Below are 17,901 nucleotides of genomic sequence, written 5' to 3'. Positions count from 1 at the left end.
GATAATGGGGTAAAATCATGTGCAAAGGCCTCAAAATGAAAGTCTGACGAATGATGAGGTCAACATACATTCACCGGTCATTCCTGCTTGGACTTTGAGCCTTGAAGTGGGCTGATCGACTTCCACCGAACGCAAGTTTAGTTTGAAGGGAAATGGGAAGTGGGGGAGGGAGAATTAGCAAACCAGTCACATGATTAGAATTCTTTTCTTCAAAATCAATTTCTGAGCAAATGGATTTTGTTGCCGAGGATCCAAGATCAGAGGCAGCACCTCAGCCCAGCTTATATGGAGGACTTTCAGACAGGTCTTGTGGCTCATTTGCTAATGCATCCTCTCCAAAAACTTGTGTTTGACCTCACAGCCACAGTTCCAAATCCAGGTGGATCCACCCAGCATTTCATCCATCCAACGGCAATAAAATGAGTGCCATTGAGCTGAATTACAAGAAGCAACTGTTATTCAGGGGGAACAGCCTTTACGACGCGGCTGTTACACCGCCGAGCCGTTACAACGCGGTTTTCCAACGCAAGTCGTTACCACGCGTTGCAGGACAACACATTTTTTAATTTACTATCCAACACCTTCCCTACTGTACGTAGTCTGGTGTTAGAATAGTAAATTAAAAAATTCCGAAGTCCGCACCCCTCCAACGCAAGTTGTGGTAATGACTTGCGTTGAAAAAACCACGTTGTAACGGCACGCGGTGTAAAAGCACGCGTTGTAAAGCCGTACATCCGTTATTCAGTGTCAAGATGCTCCAAATATTGAAAGTTGTATGCTTTACAAAAATGCATGTTATTCATATGACTTAGTAAATATCCCCAGCTTTTGTGGGCATGTGCGTAGAGCAATGGAACGTTGATTTCACACTCCCTCCTTTGGCTAAATATATAGGACTAAGTGTAGTGTTAAGAATCCAGTGTACCTGCCTGAGAAGTTCTTGCAGGGTATAAAAGAGCAGCCACCTCCCAAAACTCCCTGTATCTGCACAGATACTGACCACTGTATTTTATAGCTGTGTTTATTACGCATTAATTGAATATGTACTTTATATTAGTGTTATCTTTATACCAGATAATGCACCTATATTAGAATTAATGCAATATAAACCCCAGTCATTGTGCATCCATAGTCTATTACTCTAAAGTCCCCGTTCTGCATTGCGGCATATTATTAGGGTGCCTTTTTGTCGACTCATGTAGTACCTGCTGCATAACTGATGGGCTTCAGTATTATGTCCTAAAGTGCTGATTATCCCCCAGCTTCTGGTTGCGCTCCCTATCCTGCCATAATGAAGAGGACATTGTATACCCTCTTTTTCCATTGCATCTCTGTAGAGCAGGTGGGAGCAAATCTCACTTTGCACCCAGTGTTGAATGAATAGCAGCATTTAAATAAACACAATTATTTGTCTGAAGTACCAGTACATTAGCACATGTTCATTTTGAAATGTGGAACCCCTAGCCCTAAAACAGTAATTCTTCAGAAAATGTTTACCCTCCTGGTTAACAATATGTATTGCAGAAGTAGAAGGTTCCCTTTCGAGCTAAGCAGTATGGAGCAGAAAGCTTTTGGCAATTTTCAAATACAAAAATAAAAGAAAGTTATTTTGCAGAATCAGACAAAAAGAGGAAAGGTAACCCCTACTAGTGTCATTTTAGGTGCGGGACAAGGGGGAAACTGCACCATAATACAAACACAATATCACACTTGATGGCATTTCTTCCTCCATGCCTGTAAAGTGCTTTGTGTCCTTACCCAGAAGACGCTACACAATGTGCATATTTATTTATGAAAAAATATATATTTTTTTTATTTTACACCTTACTCACTACCACCAATAATTACTTTAGTCACATATAAAATAGTTTAGTTCTCCATCCTACAATCCACTCACTCATGCATCCATCAAATACACACCACCTATCATACCATTCATACAAACCAAGACCCAGCCTCTCCACACATGCACAAAGAAATATACAATGGGAAGAGATGTTCTATTTCAACAGTTGTGGTGGTGTGAGCTGGAATCACTCCTAAAAATGGTCGACACACGTTTCAGCGTGGAAATTACTTTCACCCAAACACCTTCATCAGGACCTCACAAAATGAGACTACTTCAAAGGATGGCCAATGGGGGATAATATTGTTATCCAGATCTGTAAGGACTGATAACTGTGTGCCTATACACTTTCCTGATTTTTAATCTACTCCTACACTTCAATTGAGCATTTCGGGAATTATTATAATAGATACTACTTATGTTATATTTTGCCTCTGTGAGTTTTTGAAGTCTTAACATGTTTGACTGTCACTTAACTAAATACTGCTTCGCGAGATGCAGCGTACAAGGAACCAACCATCTGGAGATTCCGAACTTGCAAGAACACTCCTGGAAAGCCTGTGTGGTTTGAAAGCACTTTACAGGCATAGAGGAAGAAATACAGGTCAAGTGGGATATTCTTTTTGTATTTTGTTTTTGCATTCTGCAGAATCTGTGTATGCAAATCAAAAGCTTGTGTTAAACGGCCTTACTCATATTAAGGTCTCATCATACGGTTTAATGCAAATACATATAAGTGAACAACCTCAAACGCACAAGCACAAATTGAAAACAAGATATAGATTGTTAATATAAGTCAAGGCCTTTGACGTGCATTAAAACCATCGGAAACACATACGGGATTGAAGTGTATCACACTACAAAGGAAAATATCTCCTCAAATGAGGAGCTTGATGAAACTAGGAATTTTATGGTACACTTGGACCAGCTATTTATTCTTTTAGGATGGAATCAAACTATTTTTGCACCAACAAAACATTTAGTGCCAATTGCACATTGTGGGCAATCTAAAGAAATAATGGTGTTAAATTTATGGAGGGCTGGACATGCTAAAAATGGCACACGCTTCAGATTGTAACCTCTGTTACTTTTGGCTGACAGTAAGATGATATTCTGCCTTTTCTAGTCCCTCAGTTCACTTCCTGTCTGGTTCTGCAACTTTTATACTCATTAAAAAGCTAGAATTACAGGAATTAACTGTCCCAGATGCAATGCTCTGGAAGCAGATAGTGTACATATTTTCGCAACATGTCCCCAATTACAAACATTGATTAAGGAGATTGAGGGGTTTTTGGCAAGATCACTGGGGATTGTGATATCCCTCACACCAGCTTGGATCATGTTAGGTGTGACTGAAGGGGAGCAGGATCAATATGCTGAATTTCTGTTTGTAATAATGGCTGTTTACAGACTAACAATAGCTAGGGCTTGGCTAGATAAAAACCCTCCGAAATTGCAATGCTGGCTGGCAAATACTCTGTATGCATACAATATAGAGGAAAAAATTTATGCACGAAAGGGGAGGAGTGGAAGACGACTGGGGAGAAGAATTTGGGAGCCACTATGCAAATGGAAAGAGGTGCAAAGAAGGAACAACTAGGTGTAGGGTTGGGAAGATGTTGTCTCTACTGTTATTGTTTTTTTTTTTTTTTTAGTTGAATGTATTATTGGTAGGGTAGTACTCAAGGATGGAGTTTAAACAATATAATGTATAAAGTATTGTAATGGATAAAATGTGATGCATGTAAAGCTCATAATACTTTGTTATGCTGAAGAAAAATAAAAAAAAATATTTAAAAAAAAGCTAGAATCTGGTCCAGCACCACTTAATTTAACATACCATTTGTACAATTTTATACAGCTTAAGCTTGGAGAAAATAAATTACAACTAAATTCTGGGTCCCAAAGATGTCATCCACTCCCATGGACCTAAATGCACATGAATGTCAAATATTTGAGAATTTAAACCGACATAATTCTGTCTGCTCCATGGAATGTGTGTATTTAATTTTTTAGGGTAAAAAAGCCACCTAACTTGCTCATTTTAATAACCTGTCATTTACAGACCAATGATCTGTTGATGGCGGGAAAAACATGCATATTTTAGAGGCGAAACCTTACCTGGGAGATATGGAATTTGGGGAGATAAAAAACATCTATTCCATTGATAGAGAAAAAGACATTTCATCTCGGTTTAGTAGGTTGCTTTGAAAAGTTGTTCAAATCTGCAGCAAGTAGCCAATCCTTTGCGAGCACAGTCTTATGGTGTGGGTGTAGTATGTTTGCAGATTGTCCTGTCTGGTAGTGGGCTCATTTCCAATGTATTTAAATAAGTCTACAATCAGCTCCATCCTAGCAGTCTCCAAAGTCTATTACAACAGAGCAAGTCTTGTGTTATGACTAGGGTTGCCATCACTTCCAGAGAAAAATACTGACCTTTTACTGACGTTTTACGTTTCAGCAAAGGAGCGGACATGATGCTCATGTAGAACTTTAAACAAAATAGTCTGTTTTCCTTTTTAGGTCGAGCCTGGCGAAGAACCGGAATAACCCACTTACTGGGTCTCTGCGGCGGGGGAACCGCCCAAATCTTCCATACGTAGTAAAAGGTGACACAGGAGCCTTCGTCTGTAGGAGGAACCCAGATTTATTCAAATAGCCCAGGCTATGGAACAGAGGTCCCAAGCTAGTCAGAGACAAAGCCCAGGAGGCTGCTCCTTCACTCTGCAGCTTACCAGCCTTTTATCCTTTTTCATCCCAGTCTTTTTAGCTGTTAGTTCATTGTTTAATCAGGGCAGTGTTTGCAGTTGATAACCAGACCCAGACGATGTTTGTAGATGGTGACCTGGTCAAGGCTTAGTACACAAATCATTGTTCACTCGGCTTTGATCACGGCTCGGTCTTTCAGGTCATTGTTCAATTGCCTTGATCAAAGCCCGGTCTATCAAGTCATTGTTTAATCACCCTGATCAAGGTCCAGCATTCAGACCATTGTCCAGATAACCTGATCACGGTGTCGAGGATGTTTACCAGGCTCGGAGCAGGAGATGGAAAACAAATTATTTACTCAGGGTGTGAGTGTCTTGTGGCTTTTAGTTGAACTACAAAGAACAGGGGGGGTTGGGTGTGTGACAGTTCCTGGGCAGAAATGCAGGCTGCAAGATGGTTTTTGTCGTGTCAGTTAGAATTTCCTCAGGCATCAGCAGAAATGACCAGGTGGGTCGTGTGGAAGTGTTTGACACGAGATGGCAATGAAAAAGCAATGAAGTCCCGGTACAAATGATGCCGATCAGAAGAACACTTTTCCTCACTGGACAGCGCATGCGCTGCTCTGCAAGGCATACTGTATTCAAGTATGGACTTGAAGCTCCACCCACTCTCCGCCCATATTTTTATTGGCTTGTGTCATTGTCCACTTTAAACTGTGGCTTTTAATTTGTTACTAGGCTGAGTACCGCTGTGTCTTATTTTGTAAACTCTCATGAGGACATCCCCTGTTACGTGTATTGTTACTCAGTAGGCTTTAACTACAGCCTCTACGCACTATTTTCTCAAGTAGCTTTGTACTGCCTGCTGTAGCCGGCAGGACATGCTCTCTCCTAACACTTTAAAACAAAATCTTTATAGCACGGGCGCCGAATGCTTTTGCAATGCAATAGGTCTCACATTTGCAAGAGTTTAGGGTATTAGCATTGTAAGTGAGAATGCCTTTTATTTATCTGTTTTAAAAACAACACATAAATAAAAGGCATTTCCATTTACAATGCCAATAACGGCTGAAACGCACGTACCTGTGAGACCTATTGCATTGCAAATGCGTGTTAACATAGCCCTTCTGCCTAGGTTTACTTTAATTATCAGTCAGCAGTTATTAAGGCAGCTCTGGAAAACTATTTAAAGTCAATTGGTGTTCTTTTAATTGCAGCATAAATTATTAACCCATCTGGCGATATCCAGAGAAAGACTTCCAACCCAACTGTTAAAGAACAGAATGTCAGCATTGATTTCCGAACATATAAAGTTCTACATTTACAAATTGAAAACAAGCCTAAGCAAAGACAAATAGCTTTGAACGTATATTTCCATACTACATGCATTCTTCTTACAATCGACGTTCTTCTAAGAATATATGAAGATTAGGGGAAAACATAATGACTTTTTTTTCTTTCTATTTTTTGTCTTGACTGAGATAATAAAATACTGCCCATATGGTAAAAAGAAAAACGGCTAGGTATCAACTCTAGTTTATAACTTGACCAGTCTTTTAGAATTATTCTCGATGCGTACAACTCTCAGACTTTAGATATTCTTTGTACAACCCTTAGTTTACCTGCACTAAGAGATGCACGGTCTGTGAATGCAGCGGCCATCTTAAAATGGGGAGCGTGCAACACTACGAGAACTGGTGCACTTACTATCAAAAATATGCTATGGTTTACTGCAGTTTACAATGAATAAAATAGATTTTATTTCTAGTATCGATTATAGGTTCCCTTCCCTTTGCGTGAAAGTGGCAGGCAGTAGACTATATCTCAAGATAGACGCCTGATGCTTTGGTGTTACAGGCGGGCTGTGGCGGAACGCACCCTTTCAAGATGGCGGCCTCCTTGTCTGGTTACTTCCGCCCTCTTGCCATGGTCCCTGCTCATCCACCGGTCGCTGCACCGGTTAGTACCCGAGCGGTAGCGTTATGCGGCGGCCGCCGGACAGGAGCTGCCTCTTCCAGGACAAGTCTTTCCCGGCTTCCCTGGCCTCGGTTCTCGGATCCCGCCGTCTTCATCCCTTGGAGTCCCTGTGCGAAGGCTTGAGCTGGAAGAGACCTCAGGTGCGCTCCCTAACAATGTCTCACCGTTCCTCCATCCCCCCAATTTTTTTTATTTTTAATTTTTTTAATTTTATTTTATGCATTATATCGGAATATTACGAATGTGTAGTTCGGTCACCTGACATGGCAGTGTTGTCCAGGTTAAGGTACCCTTCGAAGATAACAATTAGTTCAATATCCCGGATACTCTTGCTCAGTAACACCAATTTTATTAGTGAGTGGTAAAAACGCATTTCAGTAGTAGTAAGCGCTGTATAAATACAATTAAAAGAGAGTGTACATACAGTTTCATGTTCCCAGATCTGTTTTGAATCCTTCTGGCTTGAGTTTCACTGGGTAGAGATAGAAAAGCCTTTAATACTCTGTGGAACATAGTCTGAGATACTTTCCTCTGACGTTTCATTTGTTCTGTGGATCTATGCCAGGAGCTCGCATTGTAGGTGGGTATCCGTGACCCATAAGGAGTATTCTGATTATGCCCATACTTGGAGCACTGCATTTGAGGTTTCCTGGCTGCATGGGAATAGAGTTGAGGTGTGACCAGTTAAGTTAGTTGACTATCTGCTGAACCATAGAAATTCCAAGTTCTCTGCTGCTTCAGCAGTTTTTCTCCTGAGGAATGTCTACACAGAGATTGCGTCCCTCCAGCATCTTTTTGTGGCAAGGCTTGAGTGTTCTGGGCAATTTCTAATATTTCTTTAAGAGCGGCGTTTCTGAGGACTCAAAGACAACTGGGCGAAGTCCGTTATATGCCCCCCTAAATCCTCACCTTTCCCCACAAGAGATGGGATTTGGGAACTCTCGCATAACATGGAGCACTGGTGCTCTGTGATACCTCGGTATCGGACTTTATCACTCTTCAACTGACGTTTTTAAAGGTAATCACCGCCGAGCCTTGATGGGAGCCAGGACACAGGTACATTTTTGGAAGACCATACCCGTGGCACCCATCGGCAGAATCGCCTTAGCCAAAATGACCCTGGTACCACAATTTCTCTACTACTTCGCCAATACTCCTGTTCCCCCGATCCTTTTTTCGCGAATTAGAAGCAATACTGAGCTCGCTCATATGGGGCGACAAACGTCACAGAGTCACTCTCCAAAAACTGCAACTTCCATTGAATCAAGGAGTGTTGGGTGCACTTTGAGGTCTACTTTTCTTAATGAATGGCAGACCGCCACAGAAGAGGGGCCCATGTCGATACAGGCCATCTGTCGCCTAATGCTTCCGGGTACACAACCCAGAACGTTGCATTCTTTTCAGGTAAAGATGGCACGAACATGCATGTTACAAATACATCGCATCTCCTGTAACACCCCATTATATACCCCTTTATACCCACTAGCTGGATTGCCCAAAAGAGGAGGGTTTTATACTGCTCGCACAATGCAAACCCGGACAGATCACAATATTTTAGAAGAAGGATCCCTGTTCCAAGAGGGACAACTGCTACAGTTCAACCGTCTCCCCCCGGGGCAATTTTTATTGCATAGGCAACTAATACTTAGCAGCCGCCGCAAATGGGATCTCACCGAAGTGGAGCCAGTGACATACCCAGTACTTCATGCAATTCTCCACATGAGGTTTGGGCGTCACTTAATCACATGGCTTTATAAAGCAGTTCGGGACCTCACTGCCACTTCATTAACCCTGTTACGATCAAAATGGGAAGAGGAGATTGGTCGCCCGTTCCATGATAAGGATTGGGAACAGGTCCTGGAGTACCCGAAAAAGGTATCTAGAAATGCCCTTTTAAAAAATATACAATTCTCTATATTACACCCTGCCTACCTCACCCCAGCTAGGCTCCAGAGCTTCTACCCAGACACGTAGTTGGTATTCCTGAGATGCCAATCCTCGGATGCGACATTCGTACATATATTTTGGTCGTGCCACACGATACAGCCCTGCTGGAAAACTATACACAAGACATTACAGTAAATAACAGGGCTCAAGGACATTGACACATGGGAAGCCAGTAGGTTGGGGTTTATTCGAAAGCACAAAAATCTCAAAGTCCAAACAAGCTTTACATCACTGGCTCCTCTATTGGCAAAAAGGGGATTGCTATGCACTGGAGAACCCCGAGCGGACCCCACCCAGTAGCCTGGGTAGGAGCAGTTAAGAAATGGGGCTCAGCGGAGGAAGACACGATTAGGAGGGAAGAGGTGCAGGGGATACGTAAAGGCACATTTCCATGGAATGGGCCATGTTACTGCACCAGTTCCACCACCATGAGGCTAATACACAGCAACCAGCGTCGCCCTTGAATGCGCCTGTTGACTCAAACCATGCTACACAGTCCGAGCACCTCCTTGCCACGAGCGACAGCGATCCCCAGCCGCACCAAGAGTCCTGTTTAGGTGATATCCCTTAAAATGGAGGACTATATGTAACGCATAATACTCTAGTCGAACAGCATTCCCAATGACTTCCACACTCCTGGCGGCGTCCTTGGGCCCCCCTTGCTTATGAAAGCATACAGCGAAATATATCCCTTTGTCTCCACAGGATGAAGCAGGCAATTTAGACCCGACCAGCAGAATCCTGCAAGTTCCACTCCCTAGTTAGGCACGCACACCGGTAGGTTCTCCCCTTCAATAAACAGGCTCCATATTCCTCAACACATCATTCTATTAGGCAAACATTAAGCTCTATCAAGACATCATACAATGCTGGTTCAATCGCATCTTTCCAACTTGTAATGTCATGTTCTTGCCCAAACCAGCGAATCGCAATATATGATTATAGTCGCTCCAATGAAAAATAGTGAGTGCCAGCAATTCCCGGTCATCTTTCTTCATAATCTTGTTCTGGTGGAAGCAGCACACAAATGTTGGCGTTTGTGTTATTCCAGGCTTTGTCACACCTAGGATCTGGAAATTCTCTTTCTGGAGAATTTTGTGGATTTCAAGAGTATCTTACCTGTTGTACTAGTATTAAATTAGCAGATTGTTGTTGACTTTTGCTTGAAGCTGCCTTATTTCGCTCCTGAGTTAGGAGGTGATGAACTAGTGTCTTGTGACAGATCTGTATAGGCCTAAATCCTAATTGTGCTAGTTATGCTGTCTATAATTGCATAAGTGACACTAAGTTGCTGGCTCTAGCTTTGTTGTTTATAAGCTACGCTGCTGCCATTTGTGTTTTTTCCCCAAGGGAATTGGCTTTTTTTTGTAAAGATGAATGTAGGGCTTAATTGTTAACTTTGACTTAAAAAGTGAAATTACTCTTCATGATAATATCACCTAAGTTATAAAGAAACGAAACAGACTACATTAGAAATTGTTATTTGTTTAACATGACAGGCAAGAGAACAGCCATGTGGAAAGAAATAAAAATGTATTTCCACACAAAATAAGCTAAGCTGGATGTAGACAAATGATTTGTGGTTGACCATTTGTTATTGCATTAGGTCGGTGTCCTTTCTTTCCAGTGAGTTTTTTTTCTTCCATTAAGGCATAATTGAATGACACTGTGCAGCCAACCGAAAACCTAAATTATGATTGTCATGTTTCATACTCTTAAAATCACCCATTTGTGTTAGCTGGCCCGCTGTACAAGTAGTATTCAAAATAGTGAAATTGTTCCAGTAACACTGTCTAAAGGGACTAACTACATTTTAAAGCTACAGAATTTCTGCTCTAAAATATCTGTACAAATGTGAACCGACCAGGCCCTTTCTAAAAGACCCCTGTTCTTAAAGCAGTCAGTATGGCTAAGTCAGGTGAATTCTATTCACTTACAACATGTAGTGTTCTGGAGGTCATAAGTTTGATCCCGGCATGTCAAACAAACCTGCAGTCTTTCCCAAATCAGTAAATTGAGTACCATACATTGAGCAACAGTAACATCTGTTAGTTACCATGCCCACAAATGGCAGTAGTGTGGTATAAAGCACTGTATACAAGCCAAGAACAGTTTTTCTTATTTCTTATATAAAATATACCATGTTGCTCCTATGAAATACCCATTATACTGCCTCTTTAATTTAGCCATCTCCTTGTCTTAAATTTCCCTTCTTGCCTTCTTCTCGGAAATCCTACCAAATGCTCAGACATAGATAGAATGTATACATTTTTTCTCTGATTTAAAATGTAATTTCCTAATAATAAAAATAATACTGGGATTTGTAGTGCACAGCTAATCACCCATGAAGGTATCTAGGCGCTGTCTACAGGCATATGGTGATTAAGTGATATGAATCTGAAACAAATAAAGGAGTAATCCCGCGGATATAAAATATTCACGAGATGAGGAGGTACCTATAGAAACAAGCATTGGAAATGCAATAGGTCTCGCATTAGGAAAGTTTGAGCTATTGGTCTTATAAATGACTTTTTTTATTTATGTGTTGTTTTTTAAAATATCTAAATTAATAGCTTTGTCATTTACAATGCCAATAGTTATAACTTTCGCAAATGTGACACCTATAGCATTTGTAATGCAACATGTTTTGTATTTACGTGACTTAGATGTATTGATATTACAAATAACAATGGCTTTTAACTTTTTTTTTTTTAATATTCTTTTATTAATATAAAGGCATCGCAAACAGTGAGAATGATACACATAATCGGCACATTTACGTTTATACAATACCAAACTGGAATCATAAGCGGTAGTATTCCTGGTACATCATAATCTCAGTCTGCCTGTCTAAGCCCTGCATATGTAGTTCCGTGCATCAGACATATGTTACCAGTATTGCTTAACATGTTAAGTAGTAGTGCCACGATGCCTAACCTGTGAAACTGTCTTGTAACTTTCAAGAAACATTCCCCCCCCACACCCAACTTAATGTCATCACTTTTGATTATGTCGCACACCCCACCTCATCCCAACAGGCCTCTTTGCCCTAGTATCGTATCACATTGCAGTCATCCCAACACGTTGCCACAAATAGCACCGAAAATCAGAACCTCTTAGTCTCAACTATCACTCTTCCTCATCCTTGGAATCTAGGTCATCTCCCTCCGGTAAGGGCTCACAGATTTCCCCCCTGTAAACATTCCACTCTGTCCACACCTCGTTCCATTTGCGGGGTGCAGCTCGAAGGACATACACAGTTCTTTCCGTGACCATTAGGATGTCCATGTGTTCAGCCCATCTGTCTGCAGTGGGTACGTCCGGAGCTCCCCATTTCTGTGCAATATCACGTTTCGCCACTGTCATGGCAAGTGTGGCCCAGATGATACCGTATCTGTTCAGGTCATTGGGGTCCCATATGTTTAAAAGGCACTTACGCGGGTCTGGCAGAGTGGAAACCCTAAGTGTTTGGGATATGGTGCGCATTATCCGTGTCCAGTATTCCTGAATTTTGGGGCAGGCCCAGAGTGTGTGAAACAGTGTTCCTTCCTCCCCGCAACCTCTTAAGCAAAAGGGATTGGGCGCTCTGTGTATTTTGTGGAGTAGAGTCCTGGTGTAGTAGATGCGATGTAAAATTTTTAGTTGTACTAGTCTAAATTTGGCCGAAATGCCTATTTCTCTTGGAGAAGCCAAGGCCTCATTCCATTCTGTTTCGTCCATCAGTCCTATCTCCCCCTCCCATCGTTCCTTAAGTTTTGTCGTGGGGTCTTTTAAGTTGTTTATTAGTTTTTTGTAAGTGAGGGACGTGGCGCTCTGCTGCATATATTCCGTTAATAGCCTGTCCTCAAGTGGCAAGGAGTCCGGCAGATCAGTGCCCTGCGGGACCGCTTGGAGCAGTGCGTGTCTAATTTGGACATAACGAAATGTTTCAGTGGGTCTGAGGTCGTATTGCTGTTGTAGTTGTAAGAATGGGATCACTGTGTCATTGTCCCAAAGGTCCCCCACTGTGGAGATACCTATCAGGTCCCATTGTGCGAATCCCTTGCAAGTTCTAAGGTTTCCCAGTGACTTTGTGTCCCACAGTGGTGTCATCTTGGTAATTCTTCCTGTCCAGCCCAGCCGTGCCTGCGCTATATGCCAAAGGGCAGCTGTGTGTCGTGTCGGGCCGTGTAGGTGTTTAAGCTGCGGTTTATTATACAGGACCGACAACATGGAGTCTGTCCCTAATTGTGCCCAATCGGCCCTGTACGCTGGGTCGTTTCTCGGTGCGTGGACCCATTGGTTAATTATTTTAAGCTGAGCCGCCCAGTAATATATCTGAATGTTGGGAAGTGCGATCCCCCCCTCATACCAACTTTTCACCAGTTTGTCGTAGGCTATTCGCGCTGCACCATTGCTCCAGAGGAGGCTGGAGACCAACGCCGCAATCTGTTTGAAGTAACGCGGAGGGACAAGATGCGGGGTGTTTTCCAATATGTAAAGAAATCTGGGGAGTGCCATCATCTTAAATAAGGCTGCGCGCCCCAGGAGGGTGAGGGGCAAGGTCGCCCAGTGCTTAACGTCAGCGCGCAGGCGTTCCAGAGGTGGCTTCAGGTTGCTAGTGAAGAAATCTGTCTCAGAATGCACAATGATAATGCCCAGGTACTTGAAGGAGGTCACCGGCGCCGCTAGAGGGCAACTATCCGGCAGGCTCGGCGCTGGACCCCTCAACGTGTAGATCATCGATTTTGCCCAGTTCAGGGTATAGCCCGACGTCTCCCCATGCGTGTTACAAATGTCCAACAAGGCTGGGATGCCGTTATCAGGGTCGACCATGTAAATGAGCATATCGTCGGCATATAGGGAGACCTTGTCTTCCCATCCCTCCTTCCACTGAATGCCTCTAAATAAGGGCGTGTGTCTGATCGGAATTGCTAAAGGCTCGAGCACCAGTGCGAAGAGCAGGGGTGACAGGGGGCACCCCTGTCTGGTACCCCTGCCCAACGGGAACGCCGGTGAGATGTGGCCATTAGACACTACCTGTGCCACTGGTTTAGTATAAAGTAGCCGTATCCAGGCTATATATTTCGATCCAAAGCCCACACGTGTGAGCACCTCGAAGAGGTACTCCCATTCCACTAGGTCAAAAGCCATTTTTGCATCGAGGGAAAGGATCACCGCCTTCTCAGTGAGGAGGTGCGATCGTGCCAGCACCCCATGCACTCTCCTGAGGTTCAGCGCCGTGCTCCTATGGGGCATAAAGCCCGATTGGTCGGGGTGGATCAGGGTACTCAGGTGTGGCATCAGGCGGTTGGCCAGTAGTTTAGCCAGTACTTTGGCTTCCATATTTAATAATGATATTGGGCGATATGTGGTACATTCGTCTGGAGGTTTACCCGGTTTAGGTATAGCCACGATCGTGGCCGTGCGTTGGTCTAGCGGCAGTTCAGCCCGATCCCTACTGTCCAGATACATGTCCAGTAAAGGACCACTAAGTTCTGAGGCCATCGATTTATACCATTCCACCGGAAGCCCATTAGGTCCCAGTGCCTTGCCTGATTGTAGTGAATGTATCGCTAACTGGATTTCCTCTTCTGAAGGATCTGCCTCTAGCTCTTGTGCAGTCTCCGGTGGTATGCCGGGGAGGATTATGTCTGCCAGCGACACCACCGCCATTTGTGCAGTGATGACACGATCTGGTGTATATATGGTGTGAAAATGACGTGCCAAAGCGCGCACTATGTCTTCAGGGTGTGTTACTACTTGGCCGTCGGTGTTAATGAGTCTCCGAATGCCTCTCGCGCCTCCCTCCCTCCTATCTAACCACGCCAGCATTTTCCCCGCCTTGTCGCCTACTTCATAAATCCTATGTTTAGTGTTTGCGATGTAACCCTTCTCAGTCGTTCTGAGGTGTGTTTGGTACTGCTGCTGTCGTAGCTGTAATGCGTGTGTCGTAGCCGGGGAAGGGTCCGCCATGTGCGCCGAGTTGGCATCGTGGAGTGCCAATTCGAGCTCTGTGAGCTCCCTCCGGGAATCACGCTTGTGTCCCGTAATGGCCGCTATCGCAGCCCCTCGCAGGACGGTCTTGTAGGCTTCCCACAGAATCGATGGGGAGGTCACTGACCCACTGTTTTCCGCAAAGTAGTGTGTCGTCGCCAGTTTCAATTTCCGTCTTATTGTAGGGACCTTCAGATAATTCGGGTAAATGGGGTAGATCCTAGCGCATTTCTGTTCTCTAGTATTAAGGGTGAGAACGATTGGTGAGTGGTCAGATATGCCCCTGGGTAGAATGTCGATCGTGTCCACCGTGCCCAGTCCCTCCCCTAGGAACAGAAAGTAGTCAATGCGAGATAGGCTATTGTGGACTGCGGAATAGAAGGTGTATTGGGTCGCTGTGGGGTGCAAATGTCGCCATATATCCACAATGCCCAACGCTTCTAAAAATTCAGGAAGGGGGACAGGTCCTCTTGAGCGGGCCCTAGTGGGAAAGGCGTCTAACGCTGAGTCTATGATGGCATTCAGGTCCCCCCCAATGAATGTGTCACCCTCAGGGAGGTCCAGCAGGAATTTACCCAGTGCAGGTAATGTCACGGAGTGTAGTGCCGGGGGGATGTACACCGATACCACATTAAGCGGTCTACCCTCCCACTGGCCATGTATCGCCACGAAGCGTCCCTGGTCGTCCGTTACGTGTTTTGTGAGTATAAAGGGTGATGACTTTTTTAGTAGTATCCCCGTCCCCCTGGATCCTGAAGTGAAATCTGCATGTGTCGCCATCTTGTATCCGCGCCGATCAAGCGCTTTGCATGTCGTCCCCGTTAGGTGCGTTTCCTGGAGCAGAACCACATCTGGGCTCTGCCGTTTAATAGCCTGCAGTACCAGGCCCCTCTTTATTTTGTCCCCCAATCCCCTGACGTTCCATGTTAGCATGCGCAGAGGGGGCACCCCCACCGTTACCGTGGCATTCCCAGCGGGTGGAGTGTGAAGTAAGTTAGCCATGAGACCGTTGTGAGAGTGTCGTTAGCAACGTGTCGGTGACTGTCGTGAGGAGGACGAGGAGTATGCCACGGCCTAGGGTGGCTGCAGGACGTGTGAAGTGAGTGATGACCAGAACCAAAAATGCAAACAATAAAACTTTAACCCCATCCCCCCTCCCTGCTCCCCTGCTCCACGGACCGAAACCCGCCCGTCTCCCCAACTTCGCAGAGTGCTTTAGTCCTTCCCCAACTATCTTACTTGCTCGTGGGGTTGGTGAGGCCCCTTCAGGCACTAAATGTGCCCACCCTACTCAGCGGCATCAAGTCCAAGGCCCGGCGCGGCATCCCCAGGCCATCTCATTGACAGTCAATCTTCAGATCAGTGTTGGTCGCCCTGGGTCAGCGGATCTTGTGTCGAGTCGGACTCCGTTACCGCCGTGTCTTCGCGGTGAGGCGGAGGGTCGGACTGGTCGTCCAATGGCGTGTTGTTGCGATGATTAGTCCGATCTTTGCGTGGACGGTGACGTTGTCCCACCTGCCGCCAGCCCTCCAGCCAGTCGTGAGCAGTCTCAGGCCTATCGAAGAACCACGTCTTTCCATCAGCCACTACCCGTAGCTTGGCGGGAAACAGCATGGAGTATGGCAAGTCCCTGTCTCGCAGTGCTTTCTTTACCTCCATGAACGATTTGCGGCGTCTGGCCACCTCTGCCGTGTAGTCCGGGAAGAAGGATAAAGTCGCATTTTGAATCTTAACAGGTGGGGAGACCCTTGCCGCCTGCAGGACTGCATCCCTGTCTCTAAAATTGAAGAGTCTCGCCAACACAGGCCTTGGCGTCGCTCCCTGTTTAGGGGGCCCGCCCGGAACCCTGTGTGCTCTCTCCACCGAAAAGAAATGGGATAGTCCTTTAGGTTTCAGTTTGTTCTTGATGAGGTCCTCGACGTAGAGGTCCATGGCCCCCTTCCCTTCCGATTCCGGAAGACCAAGGATACGTACGTTGTTTCTTCGTGAACGCCCTTCTTGGTCGTCTAACTTGTCTTGCAGGAGTTTGGTGACTTTTTCCATGCGTTCCATGGCAATCTGTAGTTCGGACGTGTCTTCAACCAGCGATTTTGTGACTACCTCCACCTGGGACACTCTTTCAGCCATTTTGTGAAAGTCCGCACGCAGGAGCGTGACTTCAGAGGAAATGGAGCCCACAGTTGTCTTGACTTCCGTAAGGGTGTTCATAATGTCCTCCAACGTTATTTTTGCGGACCCTTCCGCCGCCGGGGTGGCACCCGTGGAGTTGCGCCCATTATGCTGTGACTGTCCGTGTTGGCTGTAGGCAAATTTGTCCAGTCTGACCTGTGTAGCCCCACTCCTGGTGCCTTTGCCCGCCATGGCGTTGAGACTCGTGAAGATCGGGTCCCTCCTCCGGTTCGTCGCGGATCGCTGAAGGCTATTGTTGCTCCACTCAATACGTATGCCAGGGGACTGCAGGCGGGGGCGTAGTCCGATAATACACTCAGCTGGGCAGGAGTCTTTCTATACCCCCCAGCGCAGGCACACCGATTTTAGTGCAGGATACCACCGGCCAGCCCCTGTGCGTCTGAGTGTGGCCGCCGCCCGGAAGGCCGCCGAAACGGCTGTAACGATCTTGATGTCCTAATTCACTATGTCCGGTGGGCAAAGTATTGCGTCGCTGGCAGGCAGTGGTTGTGCCGTGGACAGGAGGGAGGCACGGTAGTACTCCCGGTCAGGGTTCAGGCTGCATGTGGCCAGACGTAGCACCACACCAGACACACTCAGTACCCTCAGCTTGAGTCAACGTTGTCGTGGTCAGAGAGGAGGTCGGGGACTCTGCAGGGTGCCCCCCACTGTGTGGCCGTGCTATTATTAGCGGGTCAGGACCGCCAGTTCAGCCTCTAGTGTGCCAGGTTGTTCGGGTGCTATCAGTATTGTCCGCGGTCACACGCGGTGCAGTGGTGTTCTGAGCCGTCCCCCGGGGGCACCAGTATTCCCGGCTGTCGGCTCACCGCTCGCGCACTCAGATGCACCTACCCCGGGAGGGGGGGTCAGATCAGGCGAGGTCCCTCCGTCGGATCTCGCAGACGTGAGTCCCGCACGATGTGGCCGGAGGGGGGGGGGGGTGCTCACCGCGTCCCGTGGCCGCTTCGTCTCTCCCTCGCCCCCGCTTTCCTCTCGTCTCCGCCGCTGCTTCACGCCAACACCGGCAGGCAGATTGGGGTCCACAGTAGTTTGCTGCTGGTCAGAGGGCACCTCCGTTGCTCCGGTGACAGTTTTCGGCGAGTGCGAGTTCCCAGTGGGGCTCCGGGCAGCGTTACTCTCCGCAGGCCGGTCTGGACTCACTTCCGCCGGGGCTCAAGGGGCACACGAGGCCGGTGCTTCTCCTCCGTCAACAGGCCCTCACGCGTCAGTGCTTGGTTCGGCGGGTTCCGGACCTCGGCGGCACTCAGAATTTCACCT

At 46.0% G+C, this 17,901-nt stretch overlaps 1 protein-coding gene across 1 annotated transcript in view; it reads left to right on the top strand.

The window, feature by feature from the left end:
* Window positions 1–6,473: 6,473 nt before the first annotated feature.
* CAPN10 (calpain 10) overlaps window positions 6,474–17,901 on the top strand; it is an 89,598-nt gene continuing 78,170 nt past the window's right edge. Inside the window, exon 1 of the mRNA XM_078668145.1 lies at window positions 6,474–6,671. Within this exon, the coding sequence (XP_078524271.1) occupies window positions 6,537–6,671 (135 nt within the window). The 5' untranslated portion in view covers window positions 6,474–6,536. The remainder of the gene's footprint in view (window positions 6,672–17,901) is intronic.

This window comes from Lissotriton helveticus, chromosome 11, assembly GCF_964261635.1.
Source record: "Lissotriton helveticus chromosome 11, aLisHel1.1, whole genome shotgun sequence".
Taxonomy (NCBI): Eukaryota; Metazoa; Chordata; class Amphibia; order Caudata; family Salamandridae; genus Lissotriton; species Lissotriton helveticus.
Note: the sequence above shows the minus strand (reverse complement) of the source record. Positions and strands in the feature narration are given on the sequence as shown.